Source organism: Hyperoodon ampullatus, assembly GCF_949752795.1.
Source record: "Hyperoodon ampullatus genome assembly, chromosome: 16".
Lineage (NCBI taxonomy): Eukaryota > Metazoa > Chordata > Mammalia > Artiodactyla > Ziphiidae > Hyperoodon > Hyperoodon ampullatus.
The window spans coordinates 18,301,528-18,328,714 of record NC_136929.1 but is presented as its reverse complement, the minus strand read 5'-3'; the positions used below and the strand labels follow the sequence as shown (position 1 = coordinate 18,328,714).

The 27,187-nt window shown below is 37.2% G+C and overlaps 1 protein-coding gene across 1 annotated transcript in view; it reads left to right on the top strand.

Moving 5' to 3' along the window:
- The window catches only part of GPC5 (glypican 5), a gene marked incomplete at both ends in the record, with an annotated part of 1,327,667 nt that overhangs the window by 27,914 nt on the left and 1,272,566 nt on the right, over positions 1-27,187 (top strand). Inside the window, one exon of the mRNA XM_079721818.1 lies at positions 21,218-21,379. Within this exon, the coding sequence (XP_079577944.1) occupies positions 21,218-21,379 (162 nt within the window). The remainder of the gene's footprint in view (positions 1-21,217; positions 21,380-27,187) is intronic.

Here is a 27,187-nt window from a genome sequence, read left to right as displayed (position 1 = left end):
TTCCTTGTAGTGAGAAATATCATGATGCCTGACAGTATGGTGTGAGGTTGAAATTAAGTATGTGGTTAGAAGAGAAGAAATGATCAGGTCAAAATTTTAAAGATGCTAATAGATCCTCCTGATGACGATGACCTGTGGAATGCTTTTAGCAGAGTATACCAAGCCTGTCTAGGCTGCTTATGGTAAACAGCTCTCAGACTTATTTATGAATTTATGCGTCATGGGCCATAGGAAAATGTCACTGTCAGTTATGTAATTCTCAGAGTATAAAATGGAGATAGTTTGTGACCAAATAGCTCTTCTTGTTTGAGTAACTTCTTAGTAACCTTTTGTGTTAACTTTGGGCCTGGGTTTATGTTAATGTGACAAGGAGGGAGACTCCTCCTGGCTTTACCTGGGTCTCACAATTCCCTGCGTCCCTAGAACTGTTAGTAAAGTTTGTGATTCTGTGAGTCACTGCTTCTGTGAGTGGGGTTTGATAATCCAACTCTTTTTCTTTTTAATCCCACTTTCTAGGCTAGTGGACTTTCAGATTTGTGGGTTTCCTTTGTAATTTAAAAAAATTTTCTACATTATCTGCCCTAAAATTTCATTTTATCAGGGAAATGGTAACATAACCATTTTCAATAATCAAAGGTAGGTGACCATCTTATATTTGATGAGAACATAGCTGTAATCCTCATGGAATAACCCACCTCCCCTGTACCTCTATTTCTTAAAGTTGAGAAATCAAGAGACTTGGCTTTTTGCATGTCAAGCTGTTTATTCTTTTTCTCTTTTATTTGCCTTCCCCCAGTGCCAGCAGCATAATTACCTATTTATTCCTACTATTTCCTCCTTTCTATTATTTTTTTATGTTTACCTTTTGATGTGTTGTGAAATAACTTCTTAATGTGTGCACTTAATAAAATAGTTCCTCCTCCTTAAAGTAATGTATAAATAAATGTATGAGGCATCTTTTAGTGTCTTAAAATGGAGAAAATGCAAGAGTAGATCTTGGAATGCAACTCAAGGTCTCACTCTATCAGGCATCATTGTGATCCTATCATAAGCACATTTCTACCAGTCATTATAAATCAATATCACCTCCCACAGTCACCCAGAGGGTGAACAAGTAAACACTTTCAAGGATTTTAGAATCATCCACCCTTTTCTCTTAGCTTCTGTTCAAAGAATCTGCTAGCTTATTTACTTGTGTATTCTGAGGTAGAAACTTGTCTAAATGTCATAAAGAACTGCTAACAGTTATTTTGGGATGTGATGGTCCATTTTTACAGTTACGTACTGTGAGGCATACCTCTTCAGGAAGTTCCATTCTAATAAACAAAACAAAACAGCACATTAAGAAGGAGATAAGGGCTTCCCTGGTGGCGCAGTGGTTGAGAGTCCGCCTGCCGATGCAGGGGACACGGGTTCGAGCCCCGGTCCGCGAAGATCCCACATGCCGCAGAGCGGCTGGGCCCGTGAACCATGGCGGCTGGGCCCGTGAACCATGGCCGCTGAGCCTACGCATCAGGAGCCGCTCCGGCGCCCCCCCCCCCCAAAAAAAAAAAGAAGGCGATAACTTTTTAAGGTGGAATTTAGAATGTTAGCCTTTTTAAGGTAGAATTCAGAATGTTAGCCTTTTTAAGGTGGAATTCAGAATGTTAGCCTTTTTAAGGTGGAATTCAGAATGTTAGCCTTTTTAAGGTGGAATTCAGAATGTTAGCCTTTTTAAGGTGGAATTCAGAATGTTAGCCTTTTTAAGGTGGAATTCAGAATGTTAGCCTTTTAACTCTTGCTTTTCCCCCCCATCCTCCACATTATGATAAAAGTCATTAATCAATAAAATAGGGAAAACATGTATCATTTTATGGAAACCACAGTGGAATATCACCCAAATACCAAAATATTTGACAAATTTCTCCATGATAAAGTTCATGAAGGTAAGAATGAGGGAGGGACCAATAAGCTTACAGTTTGCTGTAGCTCATGGAAGAAAAGTTGCTCCAGAAATCAGAAATGTCACCCTAATGCAGCCTCACTAACACCTTTTGGCTCAGAACTGTAGGGCCCACCAGGGAGGTGGGCCGTGAGACAGCGGATGAGAGGAAAAGTATTGATTATACTGCTAAGTTTCCTAGAGTGCTCCCCATGTTGGAACTCACAGAGTATATGTGCACCCTAACGAGACTGGCATGCCAAGCAAAGCAGGGCCACTGCTAATGTTGATCCCAACAAAGGCAGGGGCTCCAGCTGAAGAAGGAAGCGTCACCCTGGAGACCCTAAAAAATAGTATAGAAAATTGGGCAGAGCCTTGAAACTCCCTTTCTACAGTGTCTTCCTGATGCTGATCCTTCCCTATCCCACTTGGACTCCTCTCCCAGCTGGTAAAGAAGCATGACTGAAAACATTTATTAACATTCCTTTCTGGGTCTGAAATTCAACAACAGAAATCTAAAAATTTGACAAACTTAATTGCAACTCCAAATACATCATAAAACAGATAACTTCTATAAGGTACATGTAAAAATGGAAAACCAGCTGGACTTGTAAAAGATCCAGAATTTCAGTCTGAGAGATGTTTAATAAAAAAGAATACCTCCTAATTTCTCATTCATATTTCATGTTGCATTCATAAGACAAAACTGTACCTCTTGGAAAATAATCTGAGAATAGAAAAGGATTCTTGAAGGTCAAATTCATGGTTTTCTTAAAGAATGCAGTGAAGCCTATGAAAAATAGGCTAAATAGAACCCGAATGACTGAATTAGAAGATAAGTTTAGAAGTTCCTCCTGAATTATGAAGAAAAGGTTAAAGTAATGTAAACTATGAACAAAAAAGATGAGAGGAGTGCAAGATACAGTTGAAAGATCCAACAACTGATAAATATTTCAGAGTGAGAGAGAAAAGCATAGGAAAGGCAGTCTCAGAAATAATAGAAGAAATATTACAGAGTCAGAGACTTGAAGCATTATGGTCTAATATTTAAGTGCATGGGCTTTGGAGCCTTGCTGCAGGTTTCAAGTCTTAACTTGGCCATTTATTAAGCATTTATATTATTGTTTTTTAGGCCATTTTTATTATTGAAATGGTTTATAGTATGGTAAAATTTTTGAGCCATTAGTACTTTAAAAAGTCATTTAAGCTTATAGTCAGAAGAAGAGAGGTTACTAAAAGGACAAATAGGCAGGTTGATGTTGGACTTCTCTACAATACTGGAAGCTGGAAGATACAGATTTTGGAAGGAAACTGTATTTGAGATAGTAGGCATTCTCAGATACACAGGGGCTTAAAAAGGCTACTGTATGCGTACAATTCCTTCTTCAGTTTCTAAGTCAAGTAAACAATTAGAAATAAAATAATCAGTCATAATACATACTTGGAATAAAATGGCCAGTGATAGGAAAAAGAAATGAGTCATTATAATTATGTTGTAAATGAAGAAGATTTCTGACCTCAGTTTTGTGTGATGTTTGCAAATAATGATTCTAAATCATAAATCTGATATTAAATTTATGGAGGTAATAAGAAATATAATCTCTTGCACTGTACTAGAAGCAGGATGGGAACTCATAGCAGTTGATTGGTTTTACTTAGGGATAGATTTCTGCAGACTTACAGGATCCTGGGGACCTGCAATTCTATTTCATCATGACATTGCTGGATTTTCTTGGGACAAGAATGACTTCTTTTGGTGGAGTTGGTGGCAGGATTAGATAGTAAAGTGTGGTGGGTAAAGACTGCCAGAATCTAGTGTTTTTTAGACGCAGCCTGGAATTCAGTTACCCCTGCTCTGGATATCACAGTCATGACTGATAACCCAAGTTTTGGGGTGATACTGGGCCCAGTACGGAGGCTGGCAATCTGGCATGGGTTGGGGAAAACAATTTGACCCCATTTTTGGAAATGGAATAAACAGTAGGAGTATAATTTAGTTACTGGAATTCAGGTATGAAAGTATGTCAGGACAAGCAAAGGTACTAAATATGTTGAACCAATGTAGAATGAATTTTGCATACTTAATTGAACCCTTGACTAAGATTCACTTAATACTAGAATCTGGAGTGGGATGGAGCCTGCAGGTAGAAATAGGGTATCTCAGCTGACTCAAGGGCAGGCATCTAAATAGATTGTTAATTTAAAAATGAGATGTTTATTTGTCATTTAAATGGGATGTTTAGTTATCATAGCTATATGAGAAGAGAAAAGCAAATACCATTTTTGACAGCCTGCTATACACCAGGTACTTGCTAGGATTTTTTTTTTTTTTTTTTTTTTTTTGCGGTACGCGGGCCTCTCACTGTTGTGGCCTCTCCCGTTGCGGAGCACAGGCTCTGGACACGCAGGCTCAGCGGCCATGGCTTACGGGCCCAGCCGCTCCACGGCATGTGGGATCTTCCCTGACTGGGGCACAAACCCGTGTCTCCTGAATCGGCAGGCGGACTCCCAACCGCTGCGCCACCAGGGAAGCCCTTTTGTTTATTTTTATTCACAAGTATCTGGGTGACACAGTTCCCTTTAATGTGTGTGTTAACAAACATGGTGGCAGTGGGGTTCCCTGTAGTAGAGCTGGTGAAGAGTTGTATTTAATACATTACTTATTTCTAGCCACAAAAGATAGCCTTGGTGTTTGGGTTGGGACACTTTTGAGTGTGTCACCATTCTCTACCCAAAAGCACTCTGCCTGCCCACCCGCAATTTCTAAGCCTGGCTTCTCTGCCTGGGCTTTTCAGCGTGTTTCACGGTTCCTGAGATCCTTCTGTATAACATCGATCAATCCATTCTTTCCTGCTATCCCTCCACTAGAGCATTAGCTTGGGTACTTTGGTTGCAAGAAACACAAACTAATGATAAGCCTTAGGTGTATCTCATGAAACCCCAAAATAGGGGAAATAATTTGGTCTCGGAAAAGAACTACAGTAGGAACTACAGAGAACTCTGATGGCTTTCCCTTCATTTCTCTACTCTGTACACTCTGCTTTTTTGTCTCCATGGTGAAATAGCATGGGCACCTCACTCCTAAATTATGTATTAAAACAACCTGATGGAAAACAGACTAGACTTTCTGAGTGCTCCAATGCTAAATTCTCAGATGAAACAGTCCACTTGATTCTGTTTCAATCACTTATTTGCTTTCAGTTCAGCAAACTTGAATCAGATGTGAGGTCACCTGACATACCTGAGGCTGGCAGGGACCTCTCCTGTGGAGGTGTTGAGAGAGCAGTTCTCAGAGGAAAGGGGGTTACTGTGAAGTGGGCCGATTCCACAGGAATTGTGGCAGGCAGTCCATTTTGCTCTGGGCTTCATTTATGGTTGGGAGCTTCCTCTCCTTCCCCACCGCTAACCCCACCACCAACAAGGTCTTTAGACCATGAGCATCCGTGGATGCAAATACATCCTTGAAAATGGAGAAGTAATGCTCAGTTTCCTGTGCCAGATAGTTCAGAATCTCAGCTTCAGCCTGGCTTGCGGGAGCCGTGCTGCATGGGCCTGGCTTCATTTAGAGAAACGGTGTGGATTGTTGGCTATAGAACAGTTTGGGGCTCATTAAAACTGAGGGGATGAGATTGCAATTGATTTTTTTTCCCCCATCCCTCAAGGAGCAGGCTCTACTGTTGCTGGTTCTTCTTTTTTTTTTTTTTTTTTTTTTTTTTTGCGGTACGCGGGCGTCTCACTGTTGTGGTCTCTCCCGTTGTGGAGCACAGGCTACGGACGCGCAGGCTCAACGGCCACGGCTCACGCGCCCAGCCGCTCTGTGGCATGTGGGATCTTCCCGGACTGGGGCACGAACCCGTGTCCCCTGCATCGGCAGGCGGACTCTCAACCACTGCGCCACCAGGGAAGCCCAACTGTTGCTGGTCCTTAACAGATATATGTCTGAATATGTATTTCAGCTTTTTCTCCTGAGTTGGTTAACATGTCAGAGTGTCGACTCCAAATTCATGACTTCAAGTTTGAGAAAGCATTCCATTTAGCAGACCTTTGCCCTGCTTCAGGACGTACTTTCATATGAGAATTGCTTTGTTATGGGTTATAAAAGTAAGGATTTAAATATGTGATTTTGTGTGAACATTCATCAACCATGACTAGAAAAACAACTGAATACATTATCCATTGAAGGATCAATGATGCCATTTATATGCGAGGGACAGCATTACTGTTCTACCAGTGGGTATTATGTTGACCCTATTTGTTTAAATTTGTAGATTAGCAAATGTTACTTATTTTTTTTTCTTCTTTTTTATTTATTTTTTTAATTAGTCTCTGCTTTACAACAAAGTGAATCAGTCATACATATACATCTGTTCCCACATCCCCTCCCTCCTGCGTCTCCCTCCCTCCCACCCTCCCCGTCCCACCCCTCCAGGCGGCCACAAAGCACTACTTATTTTATTTATTGAATTTTTAATTGAATTTTATTATCTTTTTTTTATTGAATCCAGAACCATAAAAAACCCTTAATAGCTGAAACACTTAATACTCTTATGAAAAAAATTTTTTTTTATTTTAATGAATAATATCAGTATATACTTTTAGAGGACAGTGCTTGTATTCCAGAAAAGAAAAAAGATGAATCTTTAAATTACAGTGGTACATTATTGAGGAATATTCTTAAAAATGTAAATATGATCATCATAAATACTATTTCAAAATGTTTATTGGGGCTTCCCTGGTGGTGCAGTGGTTGAGAGTCCACCTGCCGATGCAGGGGACACGGGTTCGTGCCCCGGTCCGGGAGGATCCCACATGCCGCGGAGCGGCTGGGCCCATGAGCCATGGCCGCTGAGCCTGCGCGTCCGGAGCCTGTGCTCCGCAACGGGAGAGGCCACAGCAGTGAGAGGCCCGCGTACCGCAAAAAAAAAAAAAAAAAAAAAGTTTATTGAACCAGTTTTTAATGTCCTCAGCGATATGCTTATCCTGGTCTGTATGAAAAACTGTCTCATTAATTTTAAGCCATGAAAGTGCTTTCTTAGGCTTCTTGCAAAATATTTATGTGCAAGTAAGGAAAAAGGGAAGGAGACTAATACTTTCCTGAAGATCTTTTGTTCCAGGCACTGTGCTAGTAACATACAATACATTGGGAAACAAGGCAAAGGTGGTCGTTATCCTATCGGAGCTTGTAGTCTTGGGAGAGAAGCAAATTAAATGGAATCAATTAACTACACAAAGCAAATGTTCAGGAAAGCACCAAGATGCAGGGTGGTATCAGGAACTGTTAGGCAGCCCTTCAGGTCAGGGTTGGCAGAACTTAGAAAGGAATGAGCTTTAAAACTGTTAAACAGGTTTTAGGCCAAATGCCACAGAGATGAGAAATTAACCTCATGCTTTCCCATTTCCTCCAAATATTGACACCTGTCCAGAATCTTTCTTCTTTTGTTCTCTCTCTAGGGCTTTCAGGTCATTGATTGTTGTATTTTGCCCAGTTAATGGTGGCTTTCTGTGGCTAGCACTGCCATGTTGCAAGTGGAATCCTTCTTGTTATTTCTTGGACATAACACATTTTATTTCATTTTAGAGCAGAAAATTGGAATGGCCACTAAAAGAGTGTTATCAGACACTGCATTTAGTATCACATCCTTTTGATGTTCTGGAATAAACCATAAAAGAGAGTGGAATGATTTGGCCTGCCATAATCCTGGGAAATATTATTAGTGTTGTATTGGCTAGATTTCTTGATAAGGTAGGTAACTGAAGAATCTGTGGTAGATCCAGGCTTTACTCTGAGCTGGAAAATGACTACGGCATCTGCAAAACTTGCATTCTTGTATAATTAAATTCATGTCCAGCAGAAAAGAGAAAGCTTTGCTTTCCTGGAGGCCTCAGCAAATATCTCTGCATTTCTTTCTTGTGACTGGCTGTCTATTCCTGAATCAATCATTGTTCTGACAGGATAGAATGCTGTGTTTTCATCCTTTTGTGTGTACCAATTTCATCTAAATAACATGTATGTGAGTGAGGAAGAGGTAAAGCTTCAAAGGAAATTCCAGGAGAGGGAACAGATGCTACTCAGTTCTCTGGAGATCCAATGCCATTGTTATGCTTATTGCTAGATACATGGACTTAAGTATTTTTTATTCCACCTGGATGAAGGAGTACATTTGACTCAGTCAAAACCCTTTCACCCTGATAACATTTCACAGATTATCAGTTTCAGAATGTATGGCAAGAAGACACTCTCAGAAAAGACAGAAAGAGAAAATTTTACCGGTATCACCTTACTACTCTGAATTCCAAGGCCCTATTTTCATCTGGTGAGAATTTGGTATTTTATGACATGTAGCATCCATTCTGGGGAACCTAAAGTATATCTTGATGTCAATGTCTTGACACCAAGGCCCTTCCCTATGTCAGCCATCAACAAAGTTGATATGTGTTACAAACATAAAAATCCCGCAAGTTGGCTAGGGGAGAGGTAAATATTTGAAATAAAAAGAGAATGTATATTATCAATCAGTGGTACTATTTTAAAAGTTGTCTTTTTTTTTTTTTGTAAGAGAAAGCATGGATACAGAAAACCCTTGGATTTAAGCTTATTTGATTGGTTGTAATCCGTTGCAATTATTATTAGGGATGCTTAAATTGTCCCATGTTTGGCCAGCAAAAACGTTTTGAAGTTGACTTTTTTTTTCAGTTTTAATATTTTTTATTGAAGTACAGTTGATTTACAATGTTGTGTTAATTTCTGCTGTACAGAAAAGTGATTCAGTTACATATATATATATAATCTTTAAAAAATATTCTTATCCATTATGGTTTATCATAGCATATCAAATATAGTTCTCTGTGCAGTACAGTAGGACCTTGTTGTTTATCCATTCTATATATAAAAGCTTACATCTGCTGACCCCAGCCTCCCACTCCATCCCTCCCCCAACCCCCTCCCCCCTTGGCAACCACCAGTCTGTCCTCTATGTCCATGATTCTGTTTCTGTTTCATAGATAGGTTCATTTGTGTCATATTTTAGATTCTACATATAAGTGATATCATATGGTATTTGTCTTTCTCTTTCTGACTTACTTCACTTAGTATGATAGTTGAAGATGGCTTCTGTTAATGGGCTAAATTGTGTTCCCCAAATTCCTAAGTTGAAACTCTAGCCCTTAATATGACTTAGGAAATGGGAGGTAATTAAGGTTGAATGAGGTCATAAGGATGGGTCGGTCCTAATCCAACATTACCGGTGTCCTTATAAGAAGAAAGACATGGGGAGAGCACATGTACAAAGAGCAGGCCACCTGAGGACACATAGAGAGGGTGCCATCTGTAAGCCAAGGATTTGAGAGGCCTCAAAAGAAACCAAACCTGCCAGCACCTTGGTCTTGGACTTCCACCCTCCAGAACTGTGATAAAATAAATTCCTGTTGTGTAAGCCACCAGTCTGTGGTATTCTGTTATGGCAGCCCTGGCAGACTAATATGATTCCTGAGTCCGTTTTGATATGACCCTGGTAGTTATTTGCTATCTACTAGCAAGTCTATTAGCAAATAACTAGGGTTATTTGACCCTAGCTTCTTGGCTATCTGGTGGACAAGATGCTTAGCTAGTCTGTCATCTTATCTCTTTCCTGCCCCAGACCTAGAGGGAGGCATTTCTTAGAGAAGCACTGACTTCTTTTTGAGAGTATTGGTATTTCAAGATTATAATCTGGGCACAAGGGGGACCGTTTGCCACTCAGTTATTCATTGTTCCTAGGCCTTTTCAGTGAAACTAGGAAATATATTTTTTTAAAGCTAAATTTCTTCGTGCTTTCATATTGCTACTTTAAGTCAAGTTTGCAGAGTTTTTTGGGTTTTTTTGATATCTTTATGGTCTTTTTTTATAAAAACATTTTTATTGGAGTATAATTGCTTTACAATGATGTGTTAGTTTCTGCTGCATAACAAAGTGAATCAGCTATACGTATACATATATCCCCATATCCCCTCCCTCTTGCATCTCCCTCCCACCCTCCCTATCCCACCCTTGTAGGTGGTCACAGAGCACCGAGCTGATCTCCCTGTGCCATGCGGCTTCTTCCCACTAGCTATCTATTTTGCAGAGTTTTACTTAACCTCTTCTTTATTATGTCTGTATCTCTTTTCTTCTTCACTAAAAAAATCCTGATTTTCAAGGATACAGGATAGAATTAGAGAACAGAATTTGAATAGTCTATAATTACTTATTTGTTTTATCCCATTTCACCCTCACAACAGTTTCAGCATAGAATAAAATACAGGTTTTAGTATTTGTCCTGTTTTCTTCTTCAGGGGTTTACATAATAAACAATATTTCTTTTGTCACTGTCTTTCAAATCCTTTCATACTTTTTGATTTTTCACAATTCCTTATTTTCCACCCTCTGCTTCTCTTAAGGTATTACCTTTGTGTGATTGGCTCCTGTGTTTCTTCTAGTTTAGTCTTCTCTTCAGAATGTTTTTCGTTCATCTTTAATTCTTTCCTGAGTACTGTCACCTCATATCTGAATTTTTAAAATTCTGATTTGTGCTGTTCTTTCATGTTTTATGTCATCTTTTAGCTTGTTTTGAAATAGCATGCCTGAATTTTTTATTTTTTTTGGGGGGGGAGGGCATGTCTCTCTGGCATGATTTCTTTGTCTGTAGGGATGTTATTCTGTTCCTTATTCCCTTTTTTATTGTAATAACTCTGTGTGAGATTTGACCTCAATATTTTTTGATGTTCAGTTCACATGAAGTTACTTTTTTTCCTTGGAAATTTAGGTTAAAATGGACTTCAGAATAGTTTTTGTGATTTTACAGAGTTTCTTTTTCTGTTGGTTTTGTATAGTGTTTAAAAGTATGGCTGCTTGTTTTCTGAAATTTCCTGGATTTATTTCCCTTCCCACTTTGGTCTGGACCTTCTCTGTGTATGTCTCTTAACTCCTTCTTCTGTTGAATTTTAATCCCGCTTCCAGACGTTTCTCTTCTGCGTGGGGTTCTTCCTTGGAAAAGAGCCTGCTGGATCTCTTTGGAGAGTTCATAGGGGTCTGGATTGCTCCTGCGAATTCATTCATTTTCATCTTGGCTCCTTTGCACACATCCAGTGATCGAGAGGGCAAAACTCTCCATTTCAGCTGCTGTTCACAAATTGGTCCACTGTGCTTTCTTGTGAATTCCGGTTGGCTCTTTGGGGCTTCATCTGTCCTTAGGTCCTTCAGACATTATCCCCCTGCTTCATTTTTCTTTCTCCTGCCCAGACTCTGATACTGTGAAGATCTGTGGCTCTTGCTGTTTTTTCCCCACTCCACATATATTTTGAAGGTTGTGGGGATATTATGTCACCTAGTTTTGTTGTATTTTTTGGATTTGATTTCAAGTTGTTCTGTCTGGTCCATGTGGGGATTTGGAGATCGTGTAAACTATGCTGCCACCGCCACCATCTTTCCAGAATGCCTCCCAATATTCCTGTTTTAACATATTAACAAAAGTACACAAGCAGGTAGATGGCTGTTAACAGTTTCTTAAGTGGGGGAACAGAAAGGAAAACGTAGTAACCAGTACTGCTGCTTCTGGGTAGGCAATTAAGAAAAGCCTGGTTGAGGGCCCCTTCAGCAAGGAGCCTGCTGTTTTATTTTTAATTTCATTTTGTTTTTAGCACTTTCATTCTCGCAGAGTTTGGTTTTACTGTTCAGAAACACGGCTGCTGCTCCTGAGCTTGGGTTGCGTACTCTTGTTGTTTCATAAGCATCCTCAGTTATGCCATGTTCTTTGAAGCCAGGCTTTGAAATATTTTAAAAATATATCTTGTTACCATATAGTATCTGTTGGGGGTCCATTTGGCTTTGCTTTCTTATGATGATAAGTGCAATGAAGAGGAACGAGGGACACTCCAAAGGCATAGAGTAGGGACTGGAGCTGTCAGTGGGGTTAAGGAAAGTTCCTGTGGGAAGACTGAATTAAGATCTAAAGAAAAATAGATGGGAATGAAGTCGGGGAAGGTATGTGTTTGCCACAAGACTGTCTAAGACAGCGGGAAGAGCATGCAGAGTGGCTCTGTGGAAAGAGGGCACTTGGTGAATATGAGAAAATAAAAGAAGGCTGGTGTGTGAAGGGAAGAGTACAATGGCTGATGTTACTTGAGATGAGGCTGGAGCAGGAGGGAAGGAAGAAGTGGTCCAACTTGGGGCCTTCTTGGGCCACATTTAAGAATGTGATCTACAGATCAGAAGTAAATGAAAAAGAAATGAAGGAAACGATAGCAAAGATCAATAAAACTAAAAGCTGGTTCTTTGAGAAGATAAACAAAATTAATAAACGATTAGCCAGACTCATCAAGAAAAAAAGGGAGAAGACTCAAATCAATAGAATTAGAAATGAAACAGGAGAAGTAACAACTGACACTGCAGAAATACAAAAGATCATGGAGATTACTACAAGCAACTCTATGCCAATAAAATGGACAACCTGGAAGAAATGGACAAATTCTTAGAATGCACAACCTGCCAAGACTGAATCAGGAAGAAATAGAAAATATGAACAGAACAATCACAAGCACTGAAATTGAAACTGTGATAAAAAATCTTCCAACAAACAAAAGCCCAGGACCAGGTGGCTTCACAGGTGAATTCTATCAAACATTTAGAGAAGAGCTAACACCTATCCTTCTCAAGCTCTTCCAAAATATAGCAGAGGGAGGAACACTCCCAAACTCATTCTACAAGGCCACCGTCACCCTGATACCAAAACCAGACAAGGATGCCACAAAGAAAGAAAGCTACAGGCCAATATCACTGATGAACATAGATGCAAAAATCCTCAACAAAATACTAGCAAACAGAATCCAACAGCACATTAAAAGGATCATACACCATGATCGAGTGGGGTTTATTCCAGGAATGCAAGGATTCTTCAATATATGCAAATCAATCAACATGATACACCGTATTAACAAATTGAAGGAGAAAAACCATATGGTCATCTCAATAGATGCAGAGAAATCTTTCGACAAAATTCAACACCCATTTATGATAAAAACCCTGCAGAAAGTAGGCATAGAGGGAACTTTCCTCAGCATAATAAAGGCCATATATGACAAACCCACAGCCAACATCGCCCTCAATGGTGAAAAACTGAAAGCATTTCCACTAAGATCAGGAACAAGACAAGGCTGCCCACTCTCACCACTCTTATTCAACATAGTTTTGGTAGTTTTGGAAGTTATAGCCACAGCAATCAGAGAAGAAAAGGAAATAAAAGGAATCCAAATCAGAAAAGAAGAAGTAAAGCTGTCACTGTTTGCAGATGACATGATACTATAAATAGAGAATCCTAAAGATGCTACCAGAAAACTACTAGAGCTAATCAATGAATTTGGTAAAGTAGCAGGATACAAAATTAATGCACAGAAATCTCTGGCATTCCTGTACACTAATGATGAAAAATCTGAAAGTGAAATTAAGAAAACACTCCCATTTACCATTGCAACATAAAGAATAAAATATCTAGGAATAAACCTACCTAAGGAGACAAAAGACCTGTATGCAGAAAATTATAAGACACTGATGAAAGAAATTCAGGATGATAGAAATAGATGGAGAGATATACCATGTTCTTGGATTGGAAGAATCAACATTGTGAAAATGACTCTACTACCCAAAGCAATCTACAGATTCAATGCAATCCCTATCAAACTACCAATGGAATTTGTCACAGAACTAGAACAAAAAATTTCACAATTTGTATGGAAACACAAAAGACCGTGAATAGCCAAAGCAATCTTTAGAACAAAAAATGGAGCTGGAGGAATCAGGCTCCCTGACTTCAGATTATACTACAAAGCTACAGTAATCAAGACAGTATGGTACTGGCACAAAAACAGAAATATAGATCAATGGAACAGGATAGAAAGCCCAGAGATAAACCCACGCACATATGGTCACCTTATCTTTGATAAAGGAGGCAGGAATGTACAGTGGAGAAAGGACAGCCTCTTCAATAAGTGGTGCTGGGAAAACTGGACAGGTACATGTAAAAGTATGAGATTAGATCACTCCCTAACACCATACACAAAAGTAAGCTCAAAATGGATTAAAGGCCTAAATGTAAGGCCAGAAACTATCAAACTCTTAGAGGAAAACATAGGCAGAACACTCTATGACATAAATCACAGCAAGATCCTTTTTGACCCACCTCCTAGAGAAATGGAAATAAAACCAAAAATAAACAAATGGAACCTAATGAAACTTCAAAGCTTTTGTACAGCAAAGGAAACCATAAACAAGACCAAAAGACAACCCTCAGAATGGGAGAAAATATTTGCAAATGAAGCAACTGACAAAGGATTAATCTCTAAAATTTACAACCAGCTCATGCAGCTCAATAACAAAAAACCAAACAACCCAATCCAAAAATGGGCAGAAGACCTAAATAGACATTTCTCCAAAGAAGATATACAGACTGCCAAGAAACACATGAAAGAATGCTCAACATCATTAATCATTAGAGAAATGCAAATCAAAACTACAATGAGATATCATCTCACACCAGTCAGAATGGCCATCATCAAAAAATCTAGAAACAATAAATGCTGGAGAGGGTGTGGAGAAAAGGGAACACTCTTGTACTGCTGGTGGGAATGTGAATTGGTACAGCCAGTATGGAGAACAGTATGGAGGTTCCTTAAAAAACTGAAAATAGAACTACCGTATGATCCAGCAATCCCACTACTGGGCATATACCCTGAGAAAACCGTAATTCAAAAAGAGTCATGTACCAACATATTCATTGAAGCTCTATTTACAATAGCCCGGAGATGGAAACAACCTAAGTGTCCATCATCGGATGAATGGATAAAGAAGATGTGGCACATATATACAATGGAATATTACTCAGCCATAAAAAGAAATGAAGTTGAGCTATTTGTAATGAGGTGGATGGACCTAGAGTCTGTCATACAGAGTGAAGTAAATCAGAAAGAGAAAGACAAATACCGTATGCTAATACATATATATGGAATTTAAGAAAAAAAAATGTCATGAAGAACCTAGGGGTAAGATGGGAATAAAGACACAGACCTACTTGAGAAGGGACTTGAGGATATGGGGAGGGGGAGGGGCAAGCTGTGACAAAGTGAGAGAGTGGCATGGACATATATACACTACCAAACCTAAAATAGATAGCTAGTGGGTAGCAGCCGCGTAACACAGGGAGATCAGCTTGGTGCTTTGTGACCACCTAGAGGGGTGGGATAGGGAGGGTGGGAGGGAGGGAGATGCAAGAAGGAAGAGCTATGGGAACATATGTATATGTATAACTGATTCACTTTGTTATAAAGCAGAAACTAGCACAGCATTTTAAAGCAATTATACTCCAATAAAGATGTAAAAAAAAAAATTTAGTTGAACACTTAAAAAAAAAAAGAATGTGATCTAGCAAAGTGTTGTTAGGTATTTAAATTCTGGAGAGATATTTGCAGTGATCTATTATTGTTGCTGTTGTTACTATCATCATTCTTTTTATTCCCTAGCAGTCTTTCCTGTACCAAATATGTTTATATCCTTTAATGTTTATTCATTGGTTCTCTTCCCCAGTCTCTATCATTGTTTTTCTCTGTACTCTTAATTCCTCAATCTTTCCATTTAGGAAGAAAGCTGAGAAGATAGCTTTGTTTTCTTTAAGTCAGTTTTACTGATTGAAGTGGAGTTTGCCTTTGTATAACTTTAGGCAATATAAATAAAAAATAATTGCCAAGATGTTACCTACTGTGACACATTTTATGCGTCTGAGCCTTTGTGCAGTGCTCAAGCACGCTGCTGTTTATTTGTCTAACTTACACAAACTGAAGCCTGAGGTTGAATCTGTGTGGAAAAGGAGGAGATTGAAAGGTGACTATTGTGTGTGTGTGTTTATGTGTGTGTGTGCACACCTGCACATTTGCATATTTTATGTTTGCTGATCTACAGTTGGTCAGTGAAGAGCTAATGTGGAAGCTGTGAAACTCTGCAGAGATCAAAGACCATAACCGTTACTCCTACCCTAAAATAAGGGAATAACTGTATTATATTGGGCCATGTAAATACAATTGTCCTGAAACCTGGGTAAGCTTGGGATGCCCTGAGGCTCACCCCATGATGCACCCTCAGGGTTGTCCTCTTTAGGCACTATTCCACACTGCATACCTTACACTCAGTTCTCTAGCGTACCTGCTATGGATAACGGGGCTTGCCCTGGGCTCCTGTCTAGGATAAGAGTTGTTAATCATATTAGCAAGATTTGTTTCTAATTTTTTTATTGCAGTAAAATATGAAATCTACCATCTTAACCACTTTATAAGCGCAGAGTTCAGTGGTACTAAATACATTTATGTTACACAAACCACTGCCACCATCTACCTCCAGAACTCTTTTCATCTTGCAAAACTGAAACTGTCCCCATTAAACAGTAACTCCCCAGTCTCCCCGCTCTGCCCAGCCCCAGCTAACCACCATTTTACTTTCTGTCTCTGTGATTTTGGTGATCCTAAGAACCTCATATGAGTGGAGTTATATTTGTGTTTTTGTGACTGGCTTATTTCACCTAGTGTAATGTCCTCAAGGTTCATCCATGTTGTAGCATAAGTCAGAATTTCCTTCCTTTTTAAGATTGAATAATATTCCAGTGTATGTATATACCATATTTTGCTTACCATTCATCAATCCATGGACACTTGGGCTGCTTCCTTGTTTTAGCTATTGAGAATAATATGCTGCGAATATGGTGTACAAATATCTCTTCAAGACTGTTTTCAATTCTTTTGGGTATGTATACAGAAGTAGAATTGCTGGATCATATGGTAATTCTACTTTTAGGTTTTTGAGTAACTGCCATATTGTTTTCCACAGTGGTTTTACCATTTCACATTCCAACCAACAGTACACAAGTGTTCTAATAACTCCACATCTTCGCTAACACTTGTTATTATCTGTATTTTTCATAGTAGTCATTCTAGTGGGTGTGAGGTGGTATCTCATTGTAGTTTTTTTTTCCTTCCAGTTTTATTGAGATACAATTGACATACAACACTGTATAAGTTTAAGGTATACAGCATAATGATTTGACTTGCATAGATCATGAAATGGTTATCACAGTAAGTTTACTGAACATTTATCCTCTCTTGTAGATACAAAATCAAAGAAATAGAAAAAAAGTTTTTCCTTGTGGTGAGACTCTTAGGATTTACTCTCTTAACTTTCATATATAACATACAGTGATGTTATTTATATTTATCACATTGTACTTTACATCTCTAGTACTTACTTATCTTTATAACTGGGAGTTTGTACCTTTTGACTGTCTTCATCCAGTTCCCCCTTCTCCAACTCCCTGTACATATCTGATCTCTTTTTCTATGAGTTTGTTTGTTTTTGAAGTACAATTGGTGTACAACTCTATGTTAGTTCCTGTTACACAACATAATGATTTGATATTTCAACACGTTTCAAAATAATTGTCATAAGTCTAGTTACAATATGTCACCATAAAAAGATATTAGGTAGTCATTGACTGTATTCCCCACACTTTACATTTCATACCTTTGTCTCATTTATTTTACAACTGGAAGTTTGTACCTCTTAATCTCCCTCACCTATTTCTTTCTTTCCCTATTCCCCTCCCCTCTGGCAACCACCTGTTTGTTTTCTAAATTTATGACTCTGTTTCTGTTTTGTTGTGTTTGTTCATTTGTTTTGGTTTTTAGATTCCACATATAAGTGGAATCATACAGTATTTGTCTTTTACTGTTTGACCTATTTCATTTAGCATAATACCCTCTAGTTCCATTCATGTTGTCACAAATGGCAAGATTTTATTCTTTTTCATGACTAACTTTATATATATATCACATGTGATATATATCACACGTGATATATATATATATATTACATTATTTATCCATTCATTTATTGTTGGGCACTTATGTTGCTTCCATAGCTTAGCTATTGTAAATAATGCTGCAATGAGTATAGGGGTGCATATATCTTTTCAATTTAGTGTTTTTTGTTTTCTTCAAATAAATATCCAGGGATGGAATTGTTGGATTATACAGTAGTTCTATTTTTCATTTTTTGAGGAATTTCCATACTGTTTTCCATAGCAGCTACACCAATTTACATTCTCATCAACAAGGCACAAGGGTTCTCTTTTTTTCCACATCCTTGATAACACTTGTTATTTGCTGTCTTTTTGATAATAGCCATTTGGACAATGTGAGGTGATATCTCATTATGATTTTAATTTGCATTTCCCTGACGATTAGTGATCTTGAGCATCTTTTCATGTGTCTGTTGACCATCTGTATGTCTTCTTTGTAAAAATGTCTATTCAGAACCTCTATCTATTTTTTAATTGCATTGTTAGTTTTTTTGATATTGAGTTGTATGGGTTCTTTGAAGATTTTATATATTAACCCCTATTGGATATATCAGTTACAAATATCTTCTCCCGTTCAGTGGGTGGCCTTTTCATTTTGTCGATAGTTTCCTCTGCTGTGCAAAAGCTTTTCAATTTGTCATAGGCTCATTTATTTATTTTGTTTTTCTTTCCCTTGCCTGAGGAGACATACCCAACAAAATATTTCTAAGATAGGTATCAAAGAGCTTACTGTCTATGTTTTCTTCTAGAAACTTTATGGTTTTGGGCCCTATATTTAGGTATTTAACCCATTTGGAATTTATTTTTGTGCATGGTGTGAGAGGGTAGCCAGTTTGATTCTTTTGTATGTCTCTGTCCAGTTTTTCCAACACCATTATTGAAGAGGCTGTCTTTTCCCCATTGTATATTCTTGCCTCCTTTGTCATAAATTAATTGCCCATGTAAGTGTGGGTTCATTTCTGGACTCTGTGTTCTGTTCCATTGATATATGTATGTGTTTTTGTGCCAGTACAATACTGTTTTGATTACTGTAGCTTTGTAGTATAGTTTGAAATCAGGGAGCATGATTCCTCCAGATCTGTTCTTCTTTCTCAAGGTTGTTTTGGCTATTCAGGGACTTTTGTGTTTCCACACAAATTTTAAAATTATTTGTTCTAGTTTGTGAAAAATGCTCTTGGTATTTTGATAGGGATTGCATTGAATCTGTAGATAGCCTTGGGTAGTATGGTCATTTTAATAATATTAATTCTCCTAATCCATGAACATGGTATATCTTTCCATATGTTTATGTTGTCTTCAATTTCTTTCATCAGTGTCTTATAGTTTTCTGAGTACAGGTCTTTTATCTCCTTAGGTAGGTTTATTCCTAGATATTTTATTCTTTTGGATGTGATTGTAAATGAAATTGTTTCCTTAATTTCTCTTTCTGATAGTTCATTGTTAGTGTATAGAAATGAAACAGATTTCTGTATATTAATTTTGTATCCTGCAAATTTACTGAATTCATTGATGAGCTCTAGAAGGTTTTTGATGGTGTCTTGAGGATTTTCTGTGTATATTATCACGTCATTTGCATACAGTGACAGTTTTACTTCTTCCTTTCTAGTTTGGATTCCTTTTGTTTCTTTTTCTTGTCTGCTGCTGTGGCTAGGACTTCGAACACTATGTTGAATAAAAGTGGCAAGAGTGGATATCCTTTTCTTGTACCTGATCTTATAAGAAATGCTTTTAGTTTCTCACCACTGAATTTTATGTTAGCTTGGGTTTGTCATATATGGCTTTTACTATGTTGAGATATGTTTCCTCTCTGCCCACTTTCTGGAGTGTTTTTATCATAAATGGATGTTGAATTTTGTCAAAAGCTTTTTCTGTATCTATTGAGATGATCATATAATTTTTATTCTTCAGTTTGTTAATGTGGTTATCACACTGATTGATTGATTGATTGGGGATATTGAACCATCCATTCATCACTGGGATAAATTACACTTGATCATCATGTATGAGTTTTTTAATATAATATTGAAAACTTGGTTTGCTAATACTTTGTTAAAGATTTTTGCATTTATTTTCATCAGTAATATTCACCTGTAATTTTCTTTTTTTTTTTTCTTTTTTTTTGCGGTACACAGGCCTCTCACTGTTGTGGCCTCTTCCGCTGCGGAGCACAGGCTCCTGACGCGCAGGCTCAGCGGCCATGGCTCACGGGCCCAGCCACTCTGTGGCATGTGGGATCTTCCCAGACGGGGGCATGAACCTGCATCCCCTGCATCAGCAGGTGGACTCTCAACCACTGCGCCACCAGGGAAGCCCTGTAATTTTCTTTTTGCCTGGTTTTTGTATCAGGGTGATGCTGTGTTTGTCGAATGAGTTCCAAAGCTTCCTTCCTCTGCAATATTTTGGAATAGTTTGAGAAAGATAGGTGTTAACTCTTCTCTAAATGTTTGGTAGAATTCACCTGTGAAGCCATATGGTCCTGGACTTTTTTTTTTTTCTTTATTACTGATTCAGTTTCATTACTGGTAGTTAGACTGTTCATATTTTCTGTTTCTTCCTGGTTCAGTCTTGGCATATTGTGCATTTCTAGAAATTTGTCCATTTCTTTTAGGTTGCCCATTATATTGGGCTGTAATTGTTTGTAGTAATCTCTTGTGACCCTTTGTATGTCTGTGGTGTCAGTTGTAACTTCTCCTTTTTCATTTCTAATTTTATTAATTTGGGCCCTCTTGCTTTCTTTCTTGATGAGTCTGGCTAATGGTTTATCAATTTTGTCTGTCTTTTCGAAGAATCAGCTCTTAGTTTCATTGATCTTTTCTACTGTTTTTTTGTTTTTTCAAATTCTCTCTTTCATTTATTTCTGCTTTATGATTTCTTTCCTTCTACTAACATTTTTGTTGTTGTTGTTGTTGTCATTGTTGTTCTTATTTTTCTAGTTCCTTTAGGTATAAGGTTTGGTTGTTCTTTTGAGTTTTTTTTTTTTTTTTTTTCCTGAAGTAAGCTTGTATTGTTATAAACTTCACTCTTAGAACTTCTTCTGCTGCATCCTATAGATTTTAGATTGTTGTGTTTTCATTTTCATTTGTCTCTAGGTATTTTTTGATTTCTTCTTTGATTTCTTCAGTGATCCATTTGTTGTTTAGTAGCATATTTTTTAACCTTCCTTTGTTTGTGTTTTTTACCTGCTGGTGGATGGGGCCAGTTTCTGACACAGCTTCCTGTGGGAACCAGGGTATCCTAAGGCTGGTGTCAACCCACTGGTATCATTTTGCTGGTGGGCATATAGAACATGAACCTGTAATGTGCCGTGCTGATCATTAATGTCTGATACATAACATGTAATGTTTGTTAAATGAACATGTAATTATTATGAAAAATATTCTATGTATTCCAGGGCCTGATCTTCAGGTTTGCATAGCCAAAACCCCTGCATGTTGCACCAGGAAGATGGAGGAAAGTTATCAAATCGCAGCTCGCCAAGATATGCAGCAGGTGCTTCAAACATCCAGCTCTACATTAAAGTTTCTGATATCTCGAAACACAGCTGCCTTTCAAGGTAAATGTATCATTTCTGAAACTGAACATAAATCTTGCTATGTAATTTACCTATTATTATTATTATACTGGTAAATTTGTCTAGGTTTACTTCTTGGTCTTTGCATATTATTCTGGTATAAAATGAGGTTTTAGCTTTTTCTGACCTTCACAGCTTGTTTCTGAGGTCATTCTGGGGCATATAAATTGACTTAGAGTAGGGAGTCTGTAATGTTAGTGAAATTTATGCCTTTCTGAGGGTTCTGCCAAATCCTGCAATACTCTGACCTATGGTTTTACTTCAGTATGAACAGACATGATTATTAGACTTTATTAAAATAGCCTATAAAACAAAGTCTCATCACTTTTAACTGGGTAATAATAGATTCATTTTCAAAAATATAATTAAAAAATTTGTCTAATTTGTTCCTCTACTACTTCATGTGATTTTCCTAAGAACACCAGTGTGATATATCGAAGGGTAGACAAGTCTGATAAATAGTAAAATAGGAAATATTAATTGGATGTTTAAGGGTCAGCTACGACCAGAACTCAACCTTAATTCAACCAATATATTCAGAAATAAAATGAATGGGTTATAAAATTACAATATACATTGGAAAACAGGTGATCTTTTTCTTATTTTAATCATCTCCTCTGTACAATTCCTTATTACTACAATAAAATAGCTTAATTTATTTTTCCTTTTATAAAGTATTAGCTATTCTGTATGTTATTAGAATGAAAATATTTAGATTACACTGCTTTTCAAACGAATTATTGCTTTTGTTCAATGCAAAATATAACTTCTGCTAGTATTCCTTTTTAATAAGTATATTAATGTCAATCTATTTAAATAATTTGTGCTTTGTTTACATACAGAACTAAATCACAAAGCTGATTAATTTTTAAAACTATACTTATTAAATAAAATAAATATAATAAATCAGGACAGAATTTAAGTTGAATTAAAATGTAGTTCATGATGAATTGATGATTTTTTTAATAGAAATTGTGACATGTCAGATTTTAAGATGTTTTAATCCAGTAATACTTTTAGATGTCTTAGAAAACAACCTTATTTATGTTATGGAATTTATTCATGTGAAATTGTTGGAGGCAAATATATTGATATGCCTTTTAAGCAAAGATTGGTGGCTTGAACTGACTGAACTAGAAGATATTAACCACCCACAGAAAGTGATGTAATGATTTTTTTCTTACGAAAATGATAGTGTGTACAATATGGAAAATACATTTTAGAGATAAAGGGGGCAGTGAATAAATCAACCTTACCAGAACAGGGAGATGTGGATGGGAATTGTGGACCATATGCTTGAAAAGGTAAGTTGGACTCATGTGGCAGAAGACTTGAAACATCAACTTGAGTTTGAGAGAGTCACTAAAGATTTTTGAACAGGGAAGCTTCATTATGATTTCTCATCTTTTAATGTCAAAACTAAATCCCTCCAAGTAAGAAGGTATGGCTGAAGAAGATCATGACAAATCAAACCTACTTTTTTGGAGAGCAGTGTTAACCATATAGGTGAAAGAAAGTGCCAGCAGTTACTATCACATAGGGACTCAATGAATGGTAGTTGAACATTTTCTTCTGTCTTCAAATATACTCTAAAAACCTTTTCACATATTGTTGGATAAATTGATCAAGATAGAGCCCATTAAATTCAAAAGATTGGGGAAAATATAAAACCTGGAATGTTTAGACTTTTAACATGGGTTTAGGCTGCTGAAAACTTTTGGTGATATTGCTAAAAGTTTGGTGACAACTGATCAGTAGTATAAGGACATGAGATTATCTCTACTGGAGTGTCAGTTAATATTATGTATAATTTTTGTTATTTTTTGTTTAGTAAATTGTACCTGATATATTTAATAGGGTGAGTTTTGCTGTGTATTTAAGTATCAATTACAAAAGTGAAAAAAGTAGGGCCTTTCTTAAATATAATTTGTTATCGTAAATTGTCATGTTCTCCCTTTGTGACATGTCAATTTTATTTAAGAATCATGAGAAGGCAAGACAACTTTAGAAGAAATTTTCCTAAAGACTAACTTTACTGGGACAAATTCTCTTACAAGAAGAATACGTGCTTTTAATTTAATGAGTAGAATAAGTAGATTTAGGCTTAGTTCCATAAAAACAAGCTAAATATATGTGCTAAAAGCCATTTGAGAGATCACATTTGCTGTATCATAACTGAACAGGCTACTTTATCAATAAGTAAAAGCCCTCTGTCTAGTTTCTATGTAATGAAAATGTCTGAACACAAATCAGCCTTTGTGTTTCCTAAGAAGAAAGAAGCTAATACATTTTAGTGGGAAACTTAGTCTGCTTGAGAGCAGTTTAATGAAGGAAATCATTTCACTGCTTAAGTCATGTAAGTAGATGTGCTACATTTCGATCTTTTTATTTTTTAATATTTCACTTATATTTCCTACTTCAGCAGTACTACCCTGTCCTTTTAGCCATATTGTGGGTTATAAAAGACTTTGGACTGGGATGTAGTATGGTCCCTTCTCTCATAGATCTTATGGGGTTCCTCAGGAGCATGTTTTTGAAGTAAACATTTGGATATGACTGGTGAGGATGATCGCTTGGGTGTGTGGGTGTAGCGGACCCCACACGACTGTAAGATGAAGGCTGGGAGGTTGGGATTGCTCCGAAGAGAGGAGACAGTGCCGGCAGCTGGTACCAGAAGACATAAGGTTATTCCACGTACAGCCCACATTCAGCTCTGGAATTTAGCCCTGGAAGGTAATATCACTGGGACTGGAATCAGCCTCCTTACTGGGATAATTCTACTTTTTTCAGTTAAGGTGTTTGTTATAGGTTTCCTGAAAATAAAACAGGCAAACAAAAATATGGTTTTGGAAGAACCCATAAGTACGACCTGGGGTTCACTGTGTCCTGTGGCTTGTCATTCACGTAGCATACAGCCTTTGATAAGATGAAAGGAGCAAGCGGGTATCCCTGTGTCTGTTGCTCTTCATAAATTAGTGGTGCTGTTTGCACAGAGACTGCTGGCTTCGTCACAGTGCAGACAACAACTGCTCTTCATTTTCAGGGGCTTGATTATGTTCATGAATAAAGCGGGCAGCCTGCAATAATGTGAAAGAGTTTGTTTTCCTTCAGCTGCTTTATGAGTGTGGGATTGCCTGCCTTAAAAACCTTTTGCAGCGGGGTAGGGGGTGGTGGTGGTGGGATGAATTGGGAGATTGGGATTGACATGTATACACTAATATGTATAAAATAGATAACTAATAAGAACCTGGTGTATAAAAAATAAATAAAAATAGAGATCATACTTTAAAAAAGAAAAAAACATTTTGCAAATATTTTTAATAAATGTTTTATTTATTTATACACTGAAGTTTGGTGTGACTCATGAAGAAATAAAGGAAGTTGACAGAGAATGTGTCAACCACTGTAAAAAAAAAAAAAAAAAAAAAAAAGCAACTCTTACCCAGCTTTCAAATTTGTCAGTTTTAAAATCTCTGTTTAAATAAGAGAATAGGGCTTAGTTTTTGTTTTCTTTAATTTAAAACTATACAGAATTTTCAGCATAATTTTCAAAAATAAACTGCAGGAATATTTGGGAGAATACGGAAGCTTATCTTTTGTTTAAACGTTATAAAGATAAGATTAAGAAGTTTTATCTTTCCTTAGAGATCTTTTCCTATTTCTCTCATCTTCAAATAGCTCACATATTTCTAAAATATATGGTATATACTAAGTCTTTATTCTGGAAGTTTCCAGTTTTTTATATGGCATTTAAAAAGTGTGCGTTATCACAAAAGACTCAGTGATGAACGATACTTAGACCAAGAAGGAGGTAATATTTTTGTTGACGATTTCATTCTCTGGGCGAATTAGATTTTCCTTCTTGATTAAAAGTACTTGAAAGATTGGTAAGCTTGTCCTCTTGGGTTGAAATGTTAGATTTAGGACTTTAATAAAAATTACATTCCTATTTTTAAGGAAATATAGGAATGTGTTCAAAATTAAATATCTTTGCTTAAAAAGCAGGTAAATTAAGTGTGAGAATGTGGATGTAATTAAAGCATTGTCCTCTTTTACACTAACAGGTATTACCTACTGTGAAGTGTACAGCTAGTGTATAGCTACTGTAAAACCGGTGTAAAATGTTTGTACATATCCACATACATATAGTCGAAGGCACAAGGATGTAGTGAATATTTGAATATCTTAATGTATGAGAAGATGAGTAGATTTATATAAATGTTACAATGGTAAGCCTGGAGTACATTAATCTTATTTTGTTCACTTTTGTTATGCTTTATAGAGGTGAACAATATTTAAAATTATTCCTTGGAAGAGCATTATGTGCAAGGATAAAGGAACAGTGTTATTTCTAACACTGAGAATTACCTGATCAAAGGCCCAAGGGTAAGAGAACAGGTAGCCTTAGACTGGCAGTGTTGAGGAGACATGTTGGCTTTTCTCTTTCTGTAGACCTAGAGCAGATACGCAGTAAATATAATTAACTGAACTGCATGAATATGTGGATAAATGAATGAATGGATGAATGATACTTAGCAGGAAGCTGGTTCTGAAATAAAATGAAAGAGTTCTGCTCTCCCTCTCCGCCTTCATCCTTCCCTTCCCTTCATGCATTTAATATCTCTGTTGCGTACCTACTAAGTGCCAGCACCGCCAGGTGCTTAGATTGTACCTTGCGCAAATTTTCAACCTATTTTACTTTTATTGGCTCCCTCAGGCTTCTGATATGCCAACATTTGTTTACTGATTTTATAAGCTAGGAAGGAGAGAAGTCCCTGGCTTTCCAGTGGTTAGGACTCAGCACTTTCACTGCCGAGGGCCTGGGTTCAAGATCCTACAAGCTTCATGGCGTACCCCTCCCCCCACCACCACCGCCGCTCCCAGTAACCAGAAAGGAGCACATTATAATGTTTCTGTCGGTGGTGTATTCTGAATGTGATTGCATTTTCCCCTTGGTTTGAAGCAGCGCATGGTTTAGTGTGTTATCTCACACGGCAGCCACCAGTGCAATTGGTCTTTATCCAACTGTCCTGTATCTCTGAAATGTTAAAAATTTTTTCTTTTGAATCTGTGTCAGCAAGCTCCTATTAATTATGAAAATGACTAATTTTAATATAATCTAGATGAAAGTTCCAGAGCTTAAATTACTTTTCAGCTGGAAATAAAGCTTGCTTTGCATGAAGCAAAAAAAATGGAAAAGTGTAGAACTAAGTGTGGAAACACATTGAAGTGTAGAACTAAGAGGTTACTTTGCCATATTTCTTTTTAAAATTTTAGGAAGTAAACTTTTAGTTGTTTTAATTCTGACTGATGATAGGCTATGATAATATCACCTATTGCTATGATAATTTTATCTAGAAAGCACAATAACCTGCTTATGGTAGGCTAAATAATTCTTTCTCGATTTTATATTAAATACATTTTCAGTTAAGTCTTTTCAATGTGAGAACTGTGCATTTATTGCCTAGAAGATGAGTTGGCATTTCATCAGGGTCTTTATCATTTTGTTATCTTCATATTAGTTAAATCTTACTTTTACATGAGGGATCACAGGGATGATTCTTACAAGGTACTATGTTTTGAGTAAAGGCCAGGACATGTGGGAGGTTACAACTAGTTATGTTTTTGAGATTTATCTGTCCCCCCATCTCTTATTCATCTATGTGAATTGATTTATACAATTTCTTTTTATAGATATGTGGCATTTATTTACCACCCCTGTGATGGACATTTTAATAATTCCCAACTTATATTTGTACTTGTAGTGCTGCAACAAACATTCTTGTTCAT